General features: G+C 43.0%; 1 protein-coding gene across 5 annotated transcripts in view; it reads left to right on the top strand.

Moving 5' to 3' along the window:
• The window catches only part of NUP210L (nucleoporin 210 like), an 83,615-nt gene that overhangs the window by 53,008 nt on the left and 5,217 nt on the right, over positions 1-25,390 (top strand). For 3 of the 5 annotated variants that reach the window (XM_027612521.1, XM_027612524.1, XM_027612525.1), the window contains 18 exons: positions 1,042-1,130; positions 1,334-1,438; positions 1,750-1,851; positions 3,176-3,304; positions 3,635-3,762; positions 4,727-4,859; positions 5,535-5,597; positions 5,964-6,143; positions 6,508-6,588; positions 6,673-6,804; positions 9,313-9,471; positions 10,376-10,467; positions 10,997-11,210; positions 12,974-13,215; positions 13,804-14,021; positions 16,341-16,477; positions 21,554-21,680; positions 24,396-24,545. In XM_027612521.1, the coding sequence (XP_027468322.1) occupies positions 1,042-1,130; positions 1,334-1,438; positions 1,750-1,851; positions 3,176-3,304; positions 3,635-3,762; positions 4,727-4,859; positions 5,535-5,597; positions 5,964-6,143; positions 6,508-6,588; positions 6,673-6,804; positions 9,313-9,471; positions 10,376-10,467; positions 10,997-11,210; positions 12,974-13,215; positions 13,804-14,021; positions 16,341-16,477; positions 21,554-21,680; positions 24,396-24,545 (2,481 nt within the window). The remainder of the gene's footprint in view (positions 1-1,041; positions 1,131-1,333; positions 1,439-1,749; positions 1,852-3,175; positions 3,305-3,634; positions 3,763-4,726; positions 4,860-5,534; positions 5,598-5,963; positions 6,144-6,507; positions 6,589-6,672; positions 6,805-9,312; positions 9,472-10,375; positions 10,468-10,996; positions 11,211-12,973; positions 13,216-13,803; positions 14,022-16,340; positions 16,478-21,553; positions 21,681-24,395; positions 24,546-25,390) is intronic. The other 2 variants (XM_027612523.1, XM_027612522.1) reach the window with 1 other exon arrangement.

Genomic DNA, 25,390 nt, shown 5'->3' with positions numbered 1-25,390 from the left:
TGTGGAATAGCCATTTAAAGTGGACGAGATGAGGGTCTCTTGGGTGGCTCAGTCGGTTAAGTGTCTGCCTTCAGCTCAGGTCATAATCCCAGGGTCCTGGGATCAAGGCCCGCATCGGGCTCCCTACTCGGCGGGGAGCCTGCTTCTCCCTCTCCCCTGCTTGTGCTCTCTCTCCCTCTCAAATAAATGAATAAAATCCTAAAAAAATAAGTAAGTAAAGTAGACAAGATGTGATGTTCACATTTATGGGACAATTTAGAACAGTGAAAGGCCCTGGAGGGCCATATCTTTATTTCTCACCCCAATTTTTTTTAAGATTTTATTTATTGGGGCGCCTGGTGGCTCAGTTGGTTAAGCATCTGCCTTTGGCTCAGGTCATGATCCCAGAGTCCTGCGTTTGAGTCCCACATCGGGCTCCCTGCTCTGTGGGGAGCCTGCTTCTCCCTCTCCCTCTGCCTGCCACTACCCCTGCTTGTGCTCTCTCTCTGACAAACAAATAAATAAAATGTTTTTTAAAAAGATTTTATATATTTATTTGAGAGAAAGAGCACGTGAGCGAGTACAAGCGGGGCAGGGAGGGACAGAGGAAGAGGGAGAAGCAGACTCCTTGCTGAGCAAGGAGCCCAATGTGGGGCTCGATCCCAGGACCCTTGGGATTATGACCTGAGCTGAAGGCAGACGCTTAACCAACTGAGCCACCCAGGTACCCCCTCACTCCAATTTTTAAATCAAAAATTTCCCCATATACTGTTGTCAATCTGTGTTTGGAACCACAGACCATTAGAGCTGGAAAGAATTTTAGATTTTGCCTGGCCCAATCCCTCATTTAATAAAGAAACTGAGAAATAAAGCTGTTGCCCAGAGTCACATAGGAATATAATAGCAATCAACACAAAAACTCAGTTTTCTGTTTCTTGTGTATTTCCCCACAAAGTATTTTTTTCTTCCTGCAATAGAACATCATTTGGAAAAAATTAGGGCAGAATTTGGTTTTCTGGAGACACTTTTGTATTCTCCATTTATCGTTTCTCACGTCTCCAGGTCATCAGGTCCTTAAAGTACATCAGTTAAAAGGGACTGTACTCATTGGAGTCAATTTTGTGGGCTACCCAGAGAAGAAAAGTCCAGAGGTAAGAAGTAGAAATCACTGAAATTTAAGGCTCTTCATTTATAACTTTAAAAGAACCAAAAATCACTTATAACTAATGTAAATCTGAGAACTGTGCACCTCTCTGATTCTGTTATCTTTGGCATGTGAAAGAACACTGGAATCTTCTCTCAGCTGAGGAGTTAAAAGTTTATACTTATCTTTGTGGTTTTACTCCATTTGCAGAAACTTTCCAACTTGCCCAGATCTGCAGCTGTGGAGCTGCTTCTGGTGGACGATGTAACTGTACTGCCCGAGAATGCCACCATCTATAACCACCCTGATGTGAAGGTGAAAGTTGGAAGGGTCTAGTTAAATGGGATCCGACTGGAGGGGAAGAGTATGAGGTTATTAAGATTAATAGTATGGCAATAAAAAAGTTCACTTATGTGTTGAAAATCACTGATAAGCATATGTAACATATGTGTAATAATTAGGTGCAATATCCTTGGTAGTAATACTGTAATAATCATAGTTTGTCTTTGGTCCATTGATGTTAATCTTTTAATCCCATACTCTTCCTTAAGTAGGTAGGAATTGTTTTCTCTGAATTATTTAAAAACCAAAGAGAATGGAGTGTTCTGTGTCTGATCTTTCCATAGGAGATATTTAGCCTTGTGGAAGGATCTGGTTATTTTCTGGTCAACAGCAGTGAGCAGGACATTGTCACCGTCACTTACATGGAAGCAGAAAGCTCTATCCAGGTGAGGTTTAGAGATAGTCCCAAGTTGATAGTGTCAGGTCAAAGTTCATCCTTACGAGAATGATTAGAAAAATTCCATTGTATGTCTCAGACTTGTTATAAAAGTAACATTTGCCTCATTTTTTAACCTTCATAGATTCTCCAACCCAAAACAAGCTTGTTTTTTTTTTCTTCAACTTGCTGGGCAATTTTTTTTTCTGATTGAACTGAGACAGTGTAGAAGACATCTAATTGTAAGATTTCCACGAAAGGAAGGTTCATTTCTATAAGTTTCAAAGCACAGAACTGTGTGGATAGTTTCTTCTTTTTTAAGATTTTTATTTATTTATTTGACAGAGACACAATGAGAGAGGGAACACAAGGTAGGGGAGTGAGAGAGGGAGAGGCAGGCTTCCAGCTGAGCAGGGAGCCTGATGTGGGGCTGGATCCCAGGACCCTGGGACCATGACCTGGGCTGAAGGCAGACGCTTAACTACTGAACCACCCAGGCGCCCCAGTGTGGATAATTAGTTGTACTGTTGACTTCATAACTTGAGTATATGGTGTTTTTAGCCAGGATATGACAACTCAATATATTAAGCTATCTTTGTTTTGTTTTGTTTTTTAAAGATTTTATTTATTTATTTGAGAGAGAGAGAATGAGAGATAGAGAGCACGAGAGGGAAGAGGGTCAGAGGGAGAAGCAGACTCCCTGCTCAGCAGGGAGCTCGATGTGGGACTCCAGGATCATGACCTGAGCCGAAGGCAGTCGCTTAACCAACTGAGCCACCCAGGCGCCCATATTAAGCTATCTTTGTAATCAGTATGCCAAGGGATTTGCTTTTAGTTGACTTTTAGCAATAAAAATAATACCTTCTATTAACATGTGTATATTTCCTTTCCTTCTAAGAGCTCAAAGGTCATAATGTTTAAGAGGGGGGAGATTGCAGCACTGTGTACAGGGTGTGAAAGTACCTGCTACTCAGGGCAGGATCTGCAGCATGTGACAGAAAACCATGTTCTTCTCATGCTTCCTCCCCCACTGGTGATTTCATCATAAATGGACTGGACTTTCTTCATGAAATCCCTTCCTTGTTCTTAATTAAGAAGCTGGATATGTATGTTGGATTCTGCTTGAATTCAGTCAACTTAAAGCTTGCTCTTTATCAGTTAATATTTGTTAAGGGTGCATATTGTGCTGTGCCTGAGACATGTAAGGTGACCTCTCAGTTCCCATCAGAAAGGAAGTAAGTTGTTGTATTTTGCGCTTTGAATGAAAATAGTTCCTTTGATTATATTTGGAGCATGTGTGCTTCCTTATCCAGCTGCCATCGTCTTCCTTCTAGTTAGTTCCAGTACACCCTGGATTTCTCACCTTAGAGGTCTACGATCTGTGCTTGGCTTTCCTGGGTCCAGCAGTGGCCTACCTCAGGGTGTCAGACATACAAGAGCTGGAGCTTGATCTGATTGATAAGGTGAGAGACGTTTGCAGTTTCACATCAGAGAAGCAGGCCTCATTCTTGCCCTGTAGCCCCACTTTATATAGTCTGTGTGGCTCCTGTGCTTGCAGCAGCAGGACCTTCAGTGATGTTAATGGAAATACCTGTCCTTAAAGAACAACATTCCAACATTATAAGATGAATAGAGTATTGAAGAGCAGATAAACTAGCACTAGTAGATTAGGTTTATTCGATAAAAGGCTGACCAGGAGCATTCAGCAGTTTGTCACTCTCAAAGAGTTAGTTAGACTGTCCTTGGTGAATGAGACACTTCTACTAAAATTACCTTTCTTTTTTAACTACTAGGTTGAAATAGGTAAAACTGTGTTAGTAACTGTGAGGGTTCTTGGCTCTTCCAAACACCCATTCCGAAATAAATACTTCAGAAACATGGAGCTTAAAATGCAGTTGGCTTCTGCCATCGTCACCCTGACGTGAGTACTACCTCAACACTTCCTTCTCCCCAGGCCGAACATCAAGAGTCGGCTCCCCCTGCGTTACTTCAGATTTTCTTCTTTCGGCCCGTACTCTCCCGCCATATTCGGCTCTCTACAAAGTACCCCTTCCACGTCCTCAGATCTGTTGTTTAGGGACAAACTCATGTGTCTTGTGAATATTTCCATTTTTTGAAACTTCTCCTTGGATAGTATCATCTAGGGTGCTTCAGGATGGAAGACCTTCAAAAATCTATCTAGAAGCAGAGGTGCTGGTATTCCCTCTGCAAAAGGAGAATACAGAAATTCCAAGGTGCTTTAGTATTTGCGGTTTTGCCAGTCTTATGTTTATGTTGCCCTTATTCCTTTGGGGCCTTAGAACAAGTATTTCGCCTTCAGGAGCTTCCTGCCATTGCCATGAACTTTTTTTTTTTTTAAGATTTTATTTATTTATTTGACAGAGAGAGACCCAGCGAGAGAGGGAACACAAGCAGGGGGAGGGGGAGAGGGAGAAGCAGGCTTTCCGCTGAGCAGGGAGCCTGGTGCGGGGCTCGATCCCAGGACCCTGAGATCATGACCTGAGCCGAACGCAGACGCTCAACAACTGAGCCACCCAGTCACCCCGCCATGAACTTTGTCTTGACTGTGGAAATTTATTTTCTGGCAGTTCCCTTTAACTAGAGTTAAAATGAACAGAAAATGTTATGCATCTTGGAAAGAAGCGTAACTGGCTACTCTTAAAATCAATTTTTTTTTTTTAAACGATTTTATGTATTTATTTTGGGAGGGACTTTAGGGGGAGAGGGACTTGCAGACTCCATGCAGAACCTGGCAACGGGCTCCATCCCATGGCTCCAAGACCAGGACCCAAGCCAAAACCAAGAGTTGGACGCTCAACTGACTGAGCCACCCAGGCACCCCAAAATCAAATCTTTCTTACCTAAAAACACCTATGTCTTTGCAGGCTAATGGAGGAACAGGATGAATACTCTGAAAATTATATCCTTCGAGCTGTCTCTGTTGGGCAAACCACACTTGTGGCTATTGCCAGGGACAAGATGGGGAGGAAATTCACATCGGCTCCTCGCCAGATTGAGGTAAGGAAATTATCTCATCCAAAATTAATACCTCATCTTATTTAGCTTTATTCATCTTTTTCTGTTTATTTTGCATAAGATAAAAATTATTTGACTAAGTAAAATGATAGCTGTCTAACTCTTGAAACAATACGCAATTTGTTTTAGGTTTTTGTTTTTCTGTATAAAAGTAATACACTTCTTGTAGAAAATTTGGAAAGCAAAAGAAATAATAAAGATGCAGAATGAAAATCACCTATAATTCCACTAGTTAGAGGCAAATGTTCGTTAATAATCCTTCATTTCTTCTCCAAGCATATTTAACATAGATGAATCATGCTGCTTTTTTCATCCGTCATTAAAAGCTCGTTGCTGGCCCTGTGTGGGCAGTTGGTGATCGGTACCGAGAGTCCGTTATACTGCTCTCCCTGCTCTTGTATATGTCTGAGAAAAAGTAAAAAAGAAAGATAATTATTAACATAACTTTAATGACCACTTTTATTCCAATGAGTGGACGTATAAGTTTTAAAGCATTCTCATTTATAAGTTTTTGCTATTATAAATAAAATTTATATTTATAAATAAAGTAAAATCCATGTCTGTGTGTAGGATTTTTTCCTTAGAATAAGCTGCATAATCACTTGTTACGAAATTGGTTCTAGTCCGCCCCTGTTTTGTTTGGTCTTCTCCTTCAAGGTATTTCCTCCATTCAGACTTGTTCCAGAGAAAATGACACTGATTCCAACTAACATGATGCAGGTGATCTCAAAGTCAGGAAAATATGATTTACCCTTTCTCCTCACCCTGCTCCGTCCCACCCCAACACACATGCACCCCCTTCTTCCTATTGGCCTCCTCTTGTCTACTCCCAGCCAAGTATAGCAGGATCTGATAAAGAAGAAAATTAGTCCTTTCCTGTCCCCTAATGAACAGGGTATAACCTACCTCTGGGAACCCCATAGATCATATGTGGCACTTGCATTTCTTCTGCATTTGAGTTGATGTGGGATATGTCTGTTGGGAAGTGGGGGAGGCTAAGAGGTCAAATTGCTTAGATAAAATGTTGGGAAAAGAGATGTGATTTCTCCCCATGTTCCTTCATTTACTGGCATGTTTAAATTCCAGGTCATGTCTGAAGGTGGCCCCCAGCCTCAATCTATCATTCACTTCTCTATCAGTAACCAGACTGTGGCTGTTGTGAATAGGAGGGGGCAGGTTACAGGGAAGATGGTTGGCACAGCTGTGGTCCATGGCACCATCCAGACAGTAAATGAAGATACTGGCAAAGTCATTGTGTTTTCTCAGGTCTTGGTTCTTTGCTCTGCTCTGCTTCCACTTTTCCATCTGGGAACCATATTGGGGCATGTGGGGTGGTGAGGAGGAGGGTGTCAGCAGCCCAGAAAAACCCTTTGAGTCCCTTACCTGGCATTCTCTTAACCAAGCATGGGAAATATGTAATCTTTAGGGAAAACCCCACAGAGTTTTTGGCATTGTTACAAGACATAGTCCCTATCCTTAAGGAATTGTTTAGGGAACAGAAACAAACACATCTATGGCGTATTTTTTTGTTGAATGCCCCAAACAACAACAAACTAGTTATCGTAAGCATCCTCTGTCCACTGCACAGACACCCCCTCTTAGCCTAAGCTTGCTTCTACCTGTTGAGCAGGATGAAGTACATATTGAAGTGGTTCAGCTAAGGGCTGTTAGGATCCTTGCAGCTGCTACTCGACTCATCGCAGCAACTGAGGTCAGTACAGTGGCTCTGTCTCGGTGTACTCTGGTAATGCCAGCTGGGCAGGACACCCAGCACAGCGCTCCTTCTTCTTTTCAGATGCCAGTTTACATCATGGGAGTGACCAGTACTCAGACCCCTTTCTCCTTCAGCAATGCCAACCCTGGGCTCACGTTCCACTGGTCCATGAGCAAAAGGGATGTTTTGGATCTAGTACCCAGGCATTCAGAGGTAGGAATGTGTCTATTATATTATCTCAGGGACATTGATAGTAAATTTACCTTATTTCATCAAGTTTGAGACTGACTTTACTTTCTAAACTACACAGTGTTATTACTTATCTCCTCCCCTTGTTCTGTGTACTCTGGAAACCTACAAATCATATGAAGAATTCAGTTGGAGTACTCAGATAATGCTATGTAATTTTTAATATACTTTGCTGGAAGGAGCTCTCAAAAACAATGTTTCCCTTAATATTGTATTTGTTAGCATTTGACTGTGTCCATGAGAGGTAGTAACACGTTATGAATACAAAGTATATATATGGGTACCCTTCACTGTACTGGGCTTTGCTTCACAGATACTGCATGTTTTTACAAATGGAAGCTTTGCAGCAACCACAAGGCTGTTGGTGCTGTTTTCTTGACAGCATTTGCTCACTCTGTTCTCTGTGTCACAGTTTGGTAATTCTCACAATATTTCAAACTTTTCCACTATTTTATTTGTTATGCTCACCTGTGATTGATCAGTGAGTATGATTCACTGAAAGCTCAGATGACGGTTAGCATTTTTTAGCAATATCGTATTTTTAATTAAGATAGGTACATTGTTTTAGACATAATGCTATTTATTGCACACCTAATAGACTAATAGTATAGTGTAAATGCAAATTTTATGTGCACTGGAAAACCAGGAAATTCATTTGACTCGCTTTATTGCAACATTTGCTTTACTGTGGTGGTCTGGCGCTGAATCTGCGGTAGCTCTGAGGTGAGCCTATGCTCTGTGATAAGTGAAAATAGTTCTGATGTCGTAATGCACACAGCATTAAGCCTTACTCAGAAACCTGAAAAAGAATTAGAGAGAGGAGGGAGGGAGGCAGGGGATGCAACAGGCTAACTTTACCTAGTTTACAATATTGTTACCGGATGGTCAGTTTCAGAGAACCTACCCAAGGTGGTCTGGGGACAGTGGCAGCCGCCTAGATCCTTAGGCAGAAGGAACCTGCAGCCAAGTTACCCAGTAGGTCACGACTCAGTGCCCACAAGAATAAAGAGTTAGAGGGGCGCCTGGGTGGCTCGGTCGTTAAGCATCTGCCTTCGGCTCAGGTCATGATCCCAGGGTCCTGGGATCGAGCCCCGCATCGGGCTCCCTGCTCTGTGGGAGGCCTGCTTCTCCCTCTCCCACTCCCCCTGCTTGTGTTCCCTCTCTCTCTGTGTCTCTCCCTGTCAAATAAATAAATAAAATCTTTAAAAAAAAAGAATAAAGAGAGGTAGATCTTGGGAGAGAACAGAGAGGTTACAGGAGCTAGAATTAATCAGGTATTTCTGGAGCCAGCCAAAAAGAAAAGAAAAGTCTGAAAAAAGTGACAAAATCTATTTGTAATCCTTCTAAAGATACCCTAGATCTGTAGTCTAGGGAAACTGGTGTTTGGGTCTTCTGTCTGTCGTGGACTTCCCTGAGCCTACTTGTACTCAGAATTGAGTATAACTGTACTTAGTTTGGCAGAGTTCTGCACAGGAATTCAGCTCTTTTTCTTGACTAGAAAACAGAGATTGTATGAAATGAGGGGATGGCACAGGCCTTTAGCATCTATTCTACTTCTCCCTTCCTCCAATTTTATCTAAAGCCCAACTCTTGTCTCTAGGAAAAGTGATTGAGAGGCACACACAGAGTTTCTCCTCCTGCCTCAGATCCTGCAGGGTGAGCTGAGCCAGCCCCACATGGAGGTCTCCTGCATGTGGTGTAAACACTCAGAGATTCACTTGGATCAAACATATTATAGAACACGTGTTCTTTAGCATAAGACTTCCTTCCAGACAACTGATTGAGATCTGCATGAAGGAAATGGTAATTTTTCTGTAGGGGAAGAGGGAAAGGTGATTTTGGAACTTGGGACTCTGTGAGTCCAGAGAGCTGGAAGAAAGGTCTTGAAGGCTCTGGACAGCAGAAAGAGGACATGAAGTAGTGCCCCAAAGGTAGGCAGGTGTCAACTCCAACATGTGTCTTAACGTTGGCCCTGCCTTCCCGATGGCCTTATCCAGTCTGGGCCAGAGTGGTGGGGAAGCAGTAGGGCGATGGCCCACTAGGGTGAGCATAGTCCTGAAAGAGCTCTCCTTTCTTGGCCTCTCCCTTCCTTGCTACCACTCTGAACTCCAGGGGTAGATTATCTCACTTCTCCCAATTCAAGTTCTACTCTCTGAAGCCATTTTAGAAACCCTTCCTTCATTTTCATTCTTCTGTGAATGGATTGACTTCAGGATAACATGAGACTGTCAGAGAGGCTTGCCAGAATTAGTTGAGTGCTAGTTGAGTCCAGAGTTTACGTGAAGGGTGACTGTGTTGCTGGGAAAATGAAAGAAATAACTATGAAAAGAAATAACTATGAAAATAACTTGGTACTCTAGTTCTTTTATACAGATCTATCTAGCATACATTTTCTTTATCATAACAACACAGAGGGAAGGGCACAGTGATTATTAATGATTATTTCTTAATCCACTCCTGACTGTCTTCCAGGTTTTCCTACAACTCCCAGTAGAGAATAACTTTGCCATGGTTGTCCATACAAAAGCAGCTGGTCGGACCAGTATCAAAGTCACTGTCCGCTGTATGAACAGTTCCTCTGGGCAGCTTGAGGGGAATTTGTCGGAACTGTCTGATGAAGTTCAGATCCTGGTAAGGTCCCAAACCTAAATCTTGTTTTTACATATCAAGGAGAAGAAGGTTATATTCTCTTATCATCCATGAGGAGCTTTGTCTGGATAGAGGTAGAGAAATTGCTAGAGGGAGCCCTAAAATAGGCTCATAGTTTCTAGATCTTTGTCATTCTTGCTAATTGCATCTATATAAGTATTGATATTAGAACCTGTAAGAACATGCACTCTCCTCAACTCCCCACACAATAAACACAAGATATGAAACCATAATAACTAAAGAGGGATTCGTTTCTGAGCTGCTCTGCCTAACATAGATATTATGATACCATCCACTTAGGAGATCTAACCCTAACTTCCAGTAACGTGTAAAAACATGAATGGTTGGTTTCTACAGGTGTTGTGAGGCTGAAAGCTAACTGGCCCTATTGTTTTTAGTGTTCAAAAGAAAAATGGTCATTTGTGGGGCCAAATAGGTTTCTCTACCTCTGAATTTAGGACTAATTTTTTTTTTCTTTTTCTTTTTCCTTTATTTTGGTTTTGTTTCTCTGATTCAGTGAGGGGTAGAGGAAAGAGCTTTTTACTAGGACTAGCTAATTTACCATTATAAGTTTTTATTCTCAAATCTCTTTTCAGGTTACCAGAGTTAAAATTAGAAATTTCAAAATTATTTTATACCTAATATCTAAGTGATACAGAGGATGTGGTTGGTCAGTGTAGCTTTGTCAGAAGCAGGGCTGATATTAGATTTGTATTCTATAGAATACCAAGGTGCGTTTTAAGTGTCTGGCTCATTTGGAAAAGAGTGTCGTGGACCCTCAGGCTAAGCTGAAGTGAGGTGGATGTTGATTTGTAGTTGATATGCAAGCAAAGGTCATAGTTTTGTCTTTTCCAGAAATGAGGAAGACATTATTTTCTCACTTTAGGTGTTTGAGAAACTCCAACTGTTCTTTCCAGAGTGCCAGCCTGAGCAAATTCTGATGCCCATGAATTCCCAGCTCAGACTCCACACCAACAGGTGAGGGGAGAGGGGAAGGGCAGGCCAGGTTCCAACCTTACCCTTTGGAACATGGAAAGAACTCTTGCCTTCTAGGTGATTTTTTTAACCCACAAATAAGTTTTTTTAGCTGAGGTGAAATTCATGTTACATAAAATTAACCATTTAAAAAAATTTTTTAAAGATTTTATTTTTTTATTTGACAGAGAGAGACAGTGAGAGAGAGAAAACACAAGCAGGGGGAGTGGGAGAGAGAGAAGCAGGCTTCCCGCGGAGCAGGGAGCCCGATGCGGGGCTCGATCCCAGGACTCCGGGACCATGACCTGAGCCGAAGGCGGACCCTTAACCAACTGAGCCACCCGGGCGCCCCAAGCTGAACGATTTTTTAATGATAAATATGTGATGGGATGTGGTTTTTAAAGAGATAGGCATAATCCAAAGGCAGACTTTTACTTGAGGAACAAATAAGGACGCAACATGGAGAATGGCACGTGGTCTCCTGAGCACAGTCTCTAACAGTAACCCTGGCATCTCCTTTCTTTCTGGTCAGAGCCCCCAAGAGACGCCACTCGTTCCATTTGTTCTCTAGGGAAGGGGCCGCCTTTGTGAGCTCCCGTGTTCTCCAGTGTTCCCCTAATTCATCTGTCATCGAGGAGGATGGCGAAGGGCTCCTGAAAGCTGGTTCCATCGCAGGTACTGCTGTGTTGGAAGTCACTTCTGTAGAACCTTTTGGAGTCAACCAAACAACCATAACTGGAGTTCAGGTGAGTTCAGGAACTTACTCAAAAAATAAAAGGAATACCATGGCCTGAAGAGGCAGATTTCCTGGTTTAAGAACTAGGAACTTCCCTGGAGGTCAGAGCGAACTATAAGATGAGAGGACAATCTTGACATCAAAAGTGGCCTTTAGAGGCCTTGTTATAAGAGGGATTAGCCTCAAATTGGTACACTTCTGAGCAGTGTTGGCAAAAGGGTGTGGGAGAGGGTAGAACTATTGCTATCAAAATTAGGCTTTGTTATTAGAATTAAAAAGTTTAGTCTGGGGCGCCTGGGTGGCTCAGTCATTAAGCATCTGCCTTCGGCTCAGGTCATGGTCCCAGGGTCCTGGGATCGAGCCCCACATCGGGCTCCCTGCTCCGCGGGAAGCCTGCTGCTCCCTCTCCCACTCCCCGGGCTTGTGTTCCCTCTCTCGCTGTCTCCCTGTCAAATAAATTAAAAAAAAAAAAAATTTTTAGTCTAACATGGGGCGCCTGGGTGGCACATTCAATTAAGCATCCAACTCTTTTTTTTTTTTTTTTTTAAAGATTCTATTTATTTGACAGAGAGAGAGAGACATAGCAAAAGAGGGAACACAAGCAGTGGGAGTGGGAGAAGGAGAAGCAGACTTCCCGCTGAGCAGGGAGCCCGATGCGGGGCTCGATCCCAGGACCCTGGGATCATGACCTGAGCCAAAGGCAGATGCTTAACGACTGAGCCACCCAGGCGCCCCAAAGCATCCAACTCTTGGTTTCAGCTCAGGTCATGATCTCAGGGTTGTAAGATCGAGCCCTGTGTCGGGCTCCATGCTGGGCATGGAGTCTGCTTGAGATTCTCTCCCTCCATGGGGCACCTGGGTGGCTCAGTTGCTTAAGCGTCTGCCTTCAGCTCAGGTCATGATCTCAGGATCCTGGGATCGAGCCCCATGTTGGGCTTCCTGCTCAGCGGGGAGTCTGCTTCTCCCTCTCCCGCTCCCCCTCTTTGTGCTCTCTCTCTGTCAAATAAATAAATAAAATCTTTTAAAAGAATTCAGAGAAATATTTCAGGGATTAAACATCTAGCATATTCCAGCCACTATGTTGGTTCTTTTGCATGTATTTCTCCTAACTACTGAAGAAGCCCTCTGAGGTAGGCATTATTATTCTCCACTAAACTGATAACAAATCTGGGGGGAGCCTGGCTGGCTCAGTTGGGGGAATCTGTGACTTTTTTTTTTTTTAAGATTTTATTTATTTATTTGAGAGATTTATTTATTTGAGAATGAGATAGAGAGAGAGAGAATGAGAGGGGGAAGGGTCAGAGGGAGAAGCAGACTCCCCGCCAAGCTGGGAGCCCGATGTGGGACTCGATCCCAGGACTCCAGAGTCATGACCTGAGCCGAAGGCAGTCGCTCAACCAACTGAGCCACCCAGGCGCCCGAACCTGTGACTCTTGATCATGGGTTCAAGCCCCATGCTGGGTGTAGAGATTACTTAAAAATAAAATCTTTAGGGGCATCTGGGTGGCTCAGTCAGTTGAGTGTCTGCCTTCGGCTCAGGTCATGGTCCCAGGGTCCTGGGATTGAGTCCCACATCGGGCTCCCTGCTCAGCGGGGAGCCTGCTTCTCCCTCTCCCTCTGCCCCTCCTCTGTTCATCTGTGCACACACTGTCTCAAGTAAATAAATAAAATCTTAAAAAGAAAGCTCCAACTTCTCTCCACATTCTCTTAGCTTTAATAATTCAGGAGCCATTTCCTGTACTGTCGTATTTCTTACTCAAGCTCTGATTTAAGTCATCTCAGGTCAGGACTTCACAATCTATGGCAGCTCCTCTCCAGTGGCCCTTCTCCCGCCCGCAGGTGGCGCCAGTGACATACATGCGGATGAGCAGCCAACCCAAGCTGTATGCAGCCCACGGGAGGACTCTGCCAGCCTTTCCTGTGGGCATGTCTCTCACCTTCGTTGTCCAGTTTTATAACAGCATTGGAGAGAAATTCCACACACACAATACCCAGCTTCATCTGGCTCTGAACAGGTGTGGAATCAAAGGAATGATGTCTATATTGTGGTAGAAATTGTGCAGATAGGCTAGGGTTATCCAGTAAATTCCTCTCAGTGTTCTCTACTCGGAATCTGATCTTTCTTTCTTTCATTAGGATGGGAAACACCAGGATGGTGCTAGTTGTTTAATGAAGAAGAATTTCAGGGTGTCTTCAATCTGTCAAGCCCAGTTCACAGAAAGCCCCCATAGGGAGCTGATAGGAGTATTATTATTAAGAAGCTGTCCTGGGGCTCCTGGATGGCTTGGTCGGTTAAGCATCCTACTCTTGATCGCAGCGTTGTGAGTTCAAGCCACGCTGCGCATGGAGCCTACTTAAAAAAAAAAAAAAGGCTGTACTGGAAAACAAATTTTTAATTTCAAAAGGGGGGGCCTTACTGGGTACTCTGTATATAAAGGTAATAGACCTGACCCTTGGCTACTCGTTGCTTGCCCTCCACCATAGAATTCCTTCTGAACCTTCAAGCTGTTGAATAGAAAATGCTGCGATCAGCTCTGCCCCCAGAACTGTGTCCTAACAGTGATCTTTCAGAGATGACCTGCTACTTTCTTATCTCCTTTCAGAGATGACCTGCTACTTATTGGGCCAGGGAATAGGAACTATACTTATGTGGCCCAGGCAGTGAACACAGGAGTGACGCTTTTGGGAATCTGGGACCGGAGGCACCCAGGTGTGGCAGATTATGTCCCTGTTGCTGTGGAGCATGCCATTGAGCCAGACACCCAGCTCACCTTTGTTGGAGATGTCATCTGCTTCAGGACTCACCTCCTCAACCACAATGGTTTGGATACCTTCCCTTTTTTTTTTTTTTAAGATTTTATTTATTTATTCATGAGAGACAGAGAGAGAGAGAGAGAGAGAGAGAGAAGCAGAGGGAGAAGCAGGCTCCCCGCTGAGCAGGGAGCCCGATGTGGGACTCCATCCCAGGACCCTGGGATCATGACCTGAGCCGAAGGCAGATGCTTAACCATCTGAGCCACCCAGGTACCCGATACCTTCCCTTTCTTAACCCCACAGCTGACAGGATGAGAAAGCAACTCATCCCTTAGATAATTTTTTCGAAACAATTTAAAATCTGAGGGCCTAGGGTCACCTGGCCTGCTCAGTCAGAGCATGCGATTCTTGATCTCGGGGTTGTAAGTTCAAGCCCCATGTTAGGTGTAGAGATTATTTAAAAAAATAAAATATTTGGGCACCTGGGTGGCTCAGTAGGTTAAGCTACTGCCTTTGGCTCAGGTCATGATCCCAGCGTCCCACATTGGGCTCCCTGCTCACCAGGGAGTCTGCTTCTCCCTCTGACCCTCCCCCTTCTCGTGCTCTCTCTCTCTGAAGTAAATAAATAAAATGTTTAAAAAAAAAAGTTTTAAGAGAAGGAAAATCGACTCTAAAAATTTTTTTTAAAAGATTATTTAAGAGAGAGAGACAGTGTAGTGGGGGGAGGGGCAGAGGGAGAGGGAGAGAGAGAATCAAATTGCAGACACCCCGCTGAGCCCAGAGCCTCAGGGTGGGGCTTGATCCCAGGACTCAGATCATGACCTGAGCCAAAATCAAGAATTGGATGCTTAACCAACTGAGCCACCCAGGTGCCCCCAAAAATAAAATCTTAAAAAAAAATCTTGAGGGCCTCTCTAGGAATATTGATCACTCATCTCCTGATTGCATAGCTCACTGTATTATGTGGGTGGTGTGGGTACCTTGTCTTCTTTCCCATTCCCATCTTCTGAAGGAGGATAATTGATAAATTGAAGAACAGTAAAGAATGAAGGAAAATGCAGTAAGGCTTTAGTTCTAGGAACCAATTGTGAGTACACTGTTTTGTGAGGGACATTTGAAGGCCTAACTCTTAAATATATCTTCCCTGTAATAAGGTTTGGCCTTGTACTGGGCTAAACTGTACTCTTGATCAGCAAAGCATTTCTTCCCTAGGAAGTACTACTGAGTGCAAGAACATCAGTCTTTGGTTAAGAAATGAGTATTAATTCTCTGGGTTTACAGAAGGCATATTCCAAAGCAGTGTACCCCGCCTGGGTGTATGCATCCAAATAATCCATCCAAGTAGGATTGGATGGGGGTGGTATGTGGCTCTATGACCTCTCTGGGAACTGGATCCATGTGTCTGGGTACAGTGATGTGACGTGGGGCCAGATTCTATATATTTAGGGCTTGATTCAGAGGGAGTCCACTCAGCTCAGGTCAGATCCTCAAATCCTGTAACAACTGATTTGCAAGCAACCACCACTAACATGTAACCCAGGGCCATTGAGCTAGACCTACTTTAGGGTTGACAGAATTACAATCTTAGAGTTGTTAATCTCTTGTCAGTGAAAGAACACTGTTACTTGACTCTTTTGCTAGATTTTGTCAGGACTGTACTTCTATCTCCCATTCTGGCATACTTGGACATCCTAAATCTATACCACTTTGACTGAGGAAGCAAAAGGACCAAATGGGGGCGCCTGGGTGGCTCAGGCGTTAAGCGTCTGCCTTCGGCTCAGGTCGTGATCCCAGGGTCCTGGGATCATAGCCCCGGATTGGGCTCCCTGCTCGGCGGGAAGCCTGCTTCTCCCTCTCCCACTCCCCCTGCTTGTGTTCCCTCTCTCGCCGTGTCTCTCTCTGTCAAATAAATAAATAAAATCTTAAAAAAAAAAAAAAAAGGACCAAATGCCAGGATCAGTAATCTAACCTAAACTCAAGGTAGCATTCCTCTGCCACCTTGAGACTTTAAAGCAAACAAACCTTCTCTCCTACCAGTTGTTGCCTTCTCACAGTCTTCTGCAGATATCCATTAGTAGCTAAAGGAGAGTTATCCCTGTGTGTAAAAAGAGTTTTTCCTTTTTCCTAAGAACAGTTATATTCTCCAACTAAGTAGCTCCTTCTGTGATTCTGAAGGTCAGTAATCCTTGTTTTATTTTGTGGGTATGATGGTATATAAAGGGGAGCCTGACATTCAGAAAATAAAGTTATCTTCAAAGCTGGATGTTCCTCCTAGGAAGAGATATCTGTATGCTTGGTCTACTGATACAGAGTCTGAATAAGGTTAGAGTGACCGTCCATTTAGATCAGAGGTTGTGACCAACTGCTTCCTCTTGTCTTCTCCTAGGTGAACCTGGGACATGGATGATTTCTGCTGACAGCATTCTACAAACAGACGCTGGCACTGGAGTGGGGGTGGCCAGGAGTCCAGGAATAGCAACAGTTTTTCATGACATCCCAGGAGTGGTGAAAACATATCGAGAGGTAACCCTAACGAGGCCAGGTTGACTATTTCCATATTTGGGGATATGCAAATAAAATACACATCCCAGGAAAAGAAATATACTGACATGTCATATATAAAGCCAGCCAGGAAACTCTGGAACACAAAGCTAAACAGTGATTAGGATTTTTAACCAGAAGGAAAAATAAATAAATAAATAAGGGGCACCTGGGTGGCTCAGTCGGTTAGGCGTCTGCCTTCAGCCTGGGTCATAACTCAGGGTCCTAGGATCAAGCCCCACTTCAGGCTCCCTGCTCGGCGGGAAGCCTGCTTCTCCCTCTACTCCTCCCCCTGCTCGCTCGCTCTCCTGCTCTCTCTTCTCAAAAAAAAAAAAGTTTCAGAAGAATGACTAGTGTGATTTATACTTTAAAATATCACTGTGGTGGGCGCCTGGGTGGCTCAGATGGTTGAGCGACTGCCTTCGGCTCGGGTCATGATCCTAGAGTCCTGGGATCGAGTCCCACATCGGGCTCCCTGCTCAGCAGGGAGTCTGCTTCTCCCTCTGACCCTCTTCCCTCTCGTGCTCTCTATCTCTCGTTCTCTCTCTCTCAAATAAATAAAGTCTTTAAAAAAAATAAATAAAACAAAATAAAATATCACTGTGGTGGAGCACCTGGGTAGCTCAGTCAGTTCAGTGATTTGGCTCAGGTCATGATCTCAGGGTTGTGAGATTGAGCCCCATGTCGGGCTCTGTGCTCAGTAGGGAGTCGGCTTGAGATTATCTCTCTCCCTCTGCCCATCCCCCTCAAATAAATAATCTTTTTTTAATATTTTAATTATGTATTAGGGTATATTCATACACATGTATCCTGTCCAGCTGCACATGATTTTTATTTTTTTAAAGATTTTTTATTTATTTATTTTTAAGATTTTTATTTATTTATTTGAGAGAGAGAGAATGAGAGATAGAGAGCACGAGAGGGAAGAGGGTCAGAGGGAGAAGCAGACTCCCTGCTGAGCAGGGAGCCCAATGTGGGACTCAATCCCAGGACTCCAGGATCATGACCTGAGCCGAAGGCAGTTGCTTAACCAACTGAGCCACCCAGGCGCCCTGCACATGATTTTTAAAACAACAACACCAGGGGCGTCTGGGTAGCTCAGTCGGTTGGGCATCTGCCTTTGGCTCGGGTCACAATCTCAGGGTCCTGGGATTGAGACCCTGCATTATTCTCCCTGCTTGGCAGGGAGTCTGCTTCTCTCTCTCCTTCTGCCCCTCCCCCTGGCTCGTGCGCTGTCTCTCTCTCTCTCTCAAATAAATAAATAGAATCTTTAAAAATAAATTTAAAAATAAATAAAAATAAATAAAACAGTGCCAACCCCCCCCAAACATGGTGGTGTGTGCTTTTAAAAAAAAAATACACACACACACACACACACACACACATCAGTGTAGCTACTGGTTGGTACCAGACTGTAGGGGCAAGGGTTGAAGCTGGGAAACTATTCTTGCAATGATCCAGGTGAGATATGATGGTGGACCAGGGGACCAGGCTAGTAACAGAGGAGGTGGTGAGAAGCTGGTCAGATTCTAGTGTACCTTATAGGTAGAGCCAGTAGAATTTCGTGGCAGATTATATGTATTAAGTCTGAGAGAATCAAGAATGACTTGAAGTTTAAAAAAAAAAAATGACTTCAGGGTTTTGACTCAATATAAAGGACAGAATTGTCATCATTTGAGGGGTACCTGCCCGGGTGGTGCAGCAGGTTAAGCATCCGACTGGCTTTCAGCTCAGATCGTGATCTCAGGGTCCTGAGATCGAGCCCTGCGTCTGGCTCCGTGCTCAGCATGGAGTCTGCTTGTCCCTAATCCCTCTGCTTCTCCCTCCCAGTCATGCTCACTCTCTCTTTCTCTCTCTCCCTCTAATAAATAATAAGTAAAATCTTAAAAAAAGAAAAGCTACATGGCTGAATGCTAAGTTGCCGAGTGTGGTTCCCAGGGAAGAGGCCTGGGGTGCATGCTGCCTCTGTAATGGCTTGCTGCAAAACAAATGCTGAATGCTGTTTTTACTTTTTACCTTTTTTTGTAAAAGCAAAAATCTTCTTTGGATTTCTTTTCCTTAGGGAAACCACTTATTAATGTCTTTCATAAAAGTGATGAGGCTTAATGCAAATTTTTGAAAAGTGGAGGGGTCCCTGTATTTCAAGGAGGGAAGAAGTGATCAGCCATGTCAGATGTTACTGATAGGTCAGGTAAGCTGAAAACAGAAAGACTAATCGGTTCACTACAGAGTGGTTACTTGATGAGTGGCTTCTGTGCAGTGATGGGAGCGGAAGTCTGGAGAATTGAGAGGACATGTGGATGGTGGGCATAAGACAGCTCTGTGAGGAACTGGAGTCAAATTTTTGTTTTGTTGATCATTTTTTGAGATGGTAGAAAAAATGATTTAGGAATGATTTAGTAGAGAAGGGAAAACGTGATGTAGGAGTAGGGAGAATTGCTGAAGCAACATCCTTTAGTAGGTGAAATGGCTGAACAAGTGAAGGATTGGCTTGATGAAGACTTCTCTTTCCCCTTAAATACATGTCGGGTCTCCCTCCTCTGTTTGTTCCTCTTTTCGTTACTCAAACGTAACAGCTATCGTTTGTTGAGCATCTATGGGCTTGGCATTTTGCATCTGTTTTTTGTTTTTTTGTTTTTTAAAGATTTCTTCATTTGACAGAGAGAGACACAGCGAGAGAGGGAACACAAGCAGGGGGAGTGGGAGAGGGAGAAGCAGGCTTCCCGCAGAGCAGGGAGCCCGATGCGGGGCTCGATCCCAGGACCCTGGGACCATGACCTGAGCCGAAGGCAGATGCTTAACGACTAAGCCACCCAGGCGCCCCTGCATCTGTTTTTTTAAATTTTGATTTTACATCCAGTATAACTCATTTTTAATCTTTACAACCCTGCAAAGTATTATCCCAATTTTATAGATGAGTAAATTGCCCAGTATATGCCCACATGGTATCTGGTGCCTTATTATAAGGAATTCACAGTCTAGTGGTGATAGAAATAATTACATGTAGACAGTTTAAATAACTGCAACATAACTGAACACTGCTTTACAAGTGACATGTCAGAAGTGCTCCTGGAGTCCAGACATGCCTGGGGGAGGCGTGTGACTCTGGATGTATAGCTTAAAAAAAAATTGGGGGGGGATGCCTGGGTGGCTCAATAGGTTAAGTGTCTTGCCTTCAGTTCAGGTCATGATTTCAAGGTCCTGGGATCAAACCCCACATCGGGCTCCTTGCCTGGTGGGGAGTCTGCTTCTCTCTGCTCTCCTGCCTCTTTCCCTGCTCATCTCTCTCTCTCTCAAATAAATAAATAAAATCTAAAAAAAAAAAAGAAGAAGAAGAATACAGAAGAGGGGCACCTGCGTGGCTCAGTCAGTTAAGCGTCTTGACCCTTGATTTTGGCTTGGGTCATAATCTCAGGGTTGTGGGACTGAGTTCTGAGTCAGGCTCTGTACTCAGCGCAGAGTCTGCTTCTCTCCCTCTCCCTCTGCTCCTCCCCCCACTCCTGAATTCTCTCTCTCAAATAGGTGGATAAGTCTTAAAAAAAAAAATACAGAAGAAAGAAAGTCACTTAATTCTGCTTAGACATTAAGGCTAAATTTAACATTTTAAACTGAATCTTGAGATCTGAGTCATGACACACAAAAAATAGAGTCTTGAGGATTAGGAATTTGGCAGATAAAATAGAAGGCATTTTATTTTGTTTTTTAAAGATTTATTTGAGAGAGAAAGCATGCACGAGTTGGGGAGGGGGAGAGGGAGAAAGAGAATCTCAAGCAGGCTCCCCACCAAGTGAGGAGGCGGTAGACAACCCCAAGATCACAATCCTGAGATCATGACCTGAGCCAAAACCAAGAGTCAGGTACTTAAACCAACTGAGCCACTCAAGTGCCCCAAAAAGAGAAGGCATTTTAGACTAAAGGCATAGATGTGCAAAGCCAAATAAAAGTAGATGTTGCGTGAAGACCAATGAATAAATCAGGGTGGCTTCAGCAAAAGTTTATAAACGTAGAAAGGGAAAATTAGATAACATCTAAAGAGAACTTGTATGGTAAGCAGATAAAAGGGCTGGGGACAGAGGCAGCATGAGAAGACAACTTGACGAGTTTGAGAAGGGTTTCAGTGCTAGGAAAGCAAAGAGAAAGGTGGGTCACAAGGAAGGAACTGGTCTGTGCTGTCAGAGGCTACAGAGATGTCAAAAGGTCATGATATCCTAGTTTGTGTACTTTGTAAAATAATCATTTAATTATTCACTAGCAGTCACTCATTGAGGCCTCTTCTGTGTCAGCCCTGTGCCAGACTGGAAACACAAAGATGAGAAAGACAAAACTCCTTCCCTTACTAAGCATTTATGTCACTAACTCAGTTTCAAGGTTCTTGAATATTTGAAAAAAAAAAAAATTGTGGTAGTACTGAGGAGACTGTATTATAATACAGTATACATTTAATGTAATTACATAGTGTCACTAATAGTGACATAATGATATGACAAAATAATATACATTTAAGTTGATATTTGGGGGGGAGAGGACCATCATTATCTTCTCTCATTGTAATCATTAAGCACTTGCCTTAAATACAAGGCACAGTACAGGATATACAAAGATAAATTAGGGTTCTCAGTTGAAGAGAGATTCTAATAGTGATTTTTAGATTCTAAATAGTGATTCTAATAGTGATTTTTAACAAAAATAAAAATACAGTACAAGACAGAACATTACAAGTATATTGAGAGAAACAAAGTACTTCAAAGTTTCAGAAAGGGCTGAGATTATATGAAACTAAAGAAAGTTGCAGTTGTCTTTAAAGGCATTTTAATAGGGAGTCATCCAAAGGGAAGATGTCAAACAGAATAATGGACAAAGACCTCCTTTTAGGAAAAAAATGTTTTCTTCTCAAAGGTAAATAGATTTTGTGGTTCTTAAATACGTGGTGAAGTAGAAGGGCAGTTTGCACTTGTGTGAAATGGATGCTTTTGGTTGAATAAGTTATGAAGGGTAGAGATGGAGAGAACAATATTTTCTAAGAACTTAGGTAAAGATTTTCCTTTGGTTTGCTGACAGGTGGTGGTCAATGCATCATCAAGAATAACACTCAGTTATGACCTCAAGACCTACCTCACCAATACCCCCAATTCAACTGTGTTCAAGCTCTTCATCACCACTGGCAGAAATGGTGCTAATCTTAAAGGTCTGGAGTTTCTTTATAGGTCTGGGTGATTGTTTCCATCATTCCTGTCTTCGTTCAACTCATTTACCCCTTAGACCAGCAATCCATATTTCCTTTTATTTCAAAATTGACTCCACCTTTAACAAATAAATCATTGACAGCTGATTGGATACCAGGTTTTGATATAGGCTAAACCTAGTCACTGTTGTTTTTCTAGTTATAACCTTGCCTGAGAGGTGGCTGATTTTCAAGGTTACCCAAGGAAATTTTTTAAAAATATGGTCTTAGGCTCCATCCAGATAGTTAATAAGTTTGGGATAAGGCCTAAGACCCAATTCTTTTCCAGCTTCCCTAGATTTAAGAATTCCTGGACTAGGTGACATCTTAAGTGTTATTTGCTCAGCAAATTTATTTTGTATGTTTTTTTGTTCTGTACTGGGCTATAATTTACTGTCAATAAAAGATGGGGGGGTGGTGCCTGGCTGGCTCAGAGGAGCATGAGACTCTTGATCTCAGGGGCATGAGTTCAAGCCCCACATTTTGCATAGAGATTACTTTTAAAAAATAATAAAAAATTTTTAAAAAGTGGGGGAGAAAAGAAAACTAAAATACAAGAAATTCCTAATAGATTCTAGGTGCTATGTTAGCAGTTTTTATATATTTTATCTCATTTAGCAATCTTTTTTTTTTTTTAAGTATTTTATTTATTTATTCATGAGAGACAGAGAGAGAGAGAGGCAGAGGGAGAAGCAGGCTCCCAAGGAGCAGGGAGCCCAATGTGGGACTCGATCCCAGGACCCTGGGATCATGACCTGAGCCGAAAGCAGACGCTTAACCATCTGAGCCACCCAGGCGCCCTAGCAATCTTTTTTTTTTAAGTAGGCTCCATGCCCAGTACCCAGCATGGGGCTTGAACTCACAACCCTGAGATCCAGATCTGAGCTGAGATCAAGAGTCGGACGTTTAACCGACTGAGCCACCCAGGCACCCCTCATTTAACAAGCATATGTAGTAATTATCATTTTAAAAATGAGAAATACTGAATCTGAGAGCAAGTAACATGTACAAGGTAACAACTAGTTAGTGGCAGAATTGGTAGATCTGTCCCACTCCAAAGTCCACATAAATTCTTTCATTCTCTTTTTTTTGCCAAGAGAACATGCAAAACCAAGAAGTTCAAAATATAATTACTGTCTATAAAATTTAAAGTCTGATTGCCCTTTTTGTCCTTCAATTTTTAAGCACTTATTTTCTTTAGATTTTTTTTTTTTTTATTTGAGAGAGAGAGAGCACATGAGAGGGGGGAAGGTTGGAGGGAGAAGCAGACTCCCCGCTGAGCAGGAAGCCCGATGCAGGACTCGATCCCGGGACTCCAGGATCATGACCTGAGCCGAAGGCAGTCGCTTAACCAACTGAGCCACCCAGGCGCCCTTAAGCACTTATTTTCTTTTCACATTACTTAATTTTATCATAAGTATAATCTAAGTATATATAAATATTTGATTTTTAAAGTTTTTCAGGTTCTTTTACAAAGTACTAAATATTTACAACATATTCACTTGTTGTCTGCCTTATGATTTCCAGATTGCAATTTCCCCCCCCAAAATCTAAAACCACAACTTATTTTATTATGAAACCTCATGAAACTCCTTTGATATTGCTGATAAGTCTCCAAAAGATGAAAATGGTCACCAGACTACTGTCAGCTGAGAAAGAACTTCGGCAAACTGCGACCATTAAGAAACTGTGCAGGGGAAAATCTTCTTAACAGGACACCAGCTCCTATTCTAGAATGCCATCCATTGCAGCTATCCATTTCTTGTTGGCTGTGTGGCTCCTGTTTAAGATACCATTTGTAATAAAATTCTAGAGATCTCTAATTTGAATCACTGCAATCGGTTATGGAAAATGAAATCTCCTAGACTGAAAAGATACCTCCCAACTGCAATAGCTGTCCTTCCCTGGAATCTGTCTCATTCCCACTGATGAATTCCAAAAACTTTTGAAAGAGGACCCCAACTACGATATTGATAATGGAAGCCCCGCTACAGTAATTCACAAACTAGCCAAAGCAAGGGTCTTAGACTGTTCTTTCATCTTGATTGTAGCAGGAGCCAACAGGGCTGGCCTAATCAGACAGAACTGACCCCTCTTTTTTGCTATTTTTTTTAAGTTTTTATTTATTTATTTCTACACCCATCATGGGGCTCGAACTCACAACCCTGAGATCAAGAGTTGCATGTTCCTCTGACTGAGCCAGCCAGATGCCTCCCCTTCCCCCCCACCTTTTTTTAAGATTTATTTATTTGAGGGGCATCTGGGTGGCTCAGTTGGTTAAGTGTCTCCTTTGGCTCAGGTCATGATCCTGGAGTCCTGGGATGGAGCCCTGTGTCAGGCTCCCCGCTCAGCGGGGAGTGTGCTTGGCCCTCTCCTCTGCTTGTGCTCTCTCTCTCTCAAATAAGTAAATAAAATCCTTTAAAAAAAAAAAAAAAAAAAAAGATGTTATTTATTTGAGAGAGAGAATCTCAAGCAGACTCCCTGATGAGCACGGAGCCTGGCACGGGGCTCGATCTCACAACCTTGGATCATGACCTGAGCCGAAATCAAGAGTCAAGATGCTCCACAGAAAAAGCCACCCAGGCACCCCGCCTCTTTTTTTTAAATCAAACTACTGCCTTTATAGAAGTCTCTTTTACAAATCTTATGACAGTTATTTATCTCTTTTCTGCTTATTAGGATCCTGTACCCCAAGTCAGGCCTCGGCCATTACAACAATACTTCTTCCTGAGACCCTCGTGCTGTGCCATGTGCAGTTCAGTAATACTTTGCTAGACATCCCAGCAAGCAAAATCTTCCATGTCCATGCAGGTTTCAGCATGGAGAAAGGTGGGTCCCACCAGCTGGGTCTGATGCCCGTTTCCATCTCTGTACAGTTGTCATTTGCTTATTAGATTGCATTTACACTTTCCAGCTTCATCTGCTATATAACTATGGAAACTTTCTCAACCAACATTTTTGTTTAATCTCTGTAACACCCTGTGCTTTTCTATTATAGTCTTCCATTTTCTTTTTTTGCTAGTCCCTGTTATCTCTGGACTTGGATCATTCATCTTTTATCCCCAGGAAGTAGTAGTGTTTGAGTGTTTATTGTTGAACTGAAGGATATTCCAAGCACAGTAGGATTAACTAGCATAAAGTAGAAATAGGCATGACATTGGAATTTCATATAAATCACCTGATCTAAAAATGAGAGGATTCATGTCAAACGTGAGATGTCAAAATCAAAGCATAAATAGGATAGTGCTACTGCCCAAGACCTTCTGCTCCAAGGCCAGGCAGTATGGTGTGAATAATGAGCAGCCACTGAAGGAAGGCTCACTCAGCAAACTGGTGGGCACTAAACAGAATGCCTGGTGCCAGGACACGCACCAGGTGCACACAGGGGACCAAGACAGGGCTCTTCACTTTCACCAGTGCTGCGCAAGGTGATCCGTCACAGAATAGAGATGCATGGGATGCTGTAGAGGCAGAAAGAGAAGAGGAGCATCTACCTCAAACCTGGGGGTTCGAGTGTGGTTTTACACAGCAAGGCCTGTGGAAGGGTGACTAGGAGTGAGCTAGATGTGAAGAGGCCAGAGGCCAGGCCATCCCAGGCAGTTGAGAGCCTGGAGCTTGGTGGGACAGAAAGGAGGGAAGAGCCAGGGAAGGGGCTACTGCAAAAATCCAAGCAT

The sequence above is a fragment of the Zalophus californianus genome, chromosome 10 (assembly GCF_009762305.2).
Source record: "Zalophus californianus isolate mZalCal1 chromosome 10, mZalCal1.pri.v2, whole genome shotgun sequence".
Classification (NCBI taxonomy): domain Eukaryota; kingdom Metazoa; phylum Chordata; class Mammalia; order Carnivora; family Otariidae; genus Zalophus; species Zalophus californianus.
Note: the sequence above shows the minus strand (reverse complement) of the source record. Positions and strands in the feature narration are given on the sequence as shown.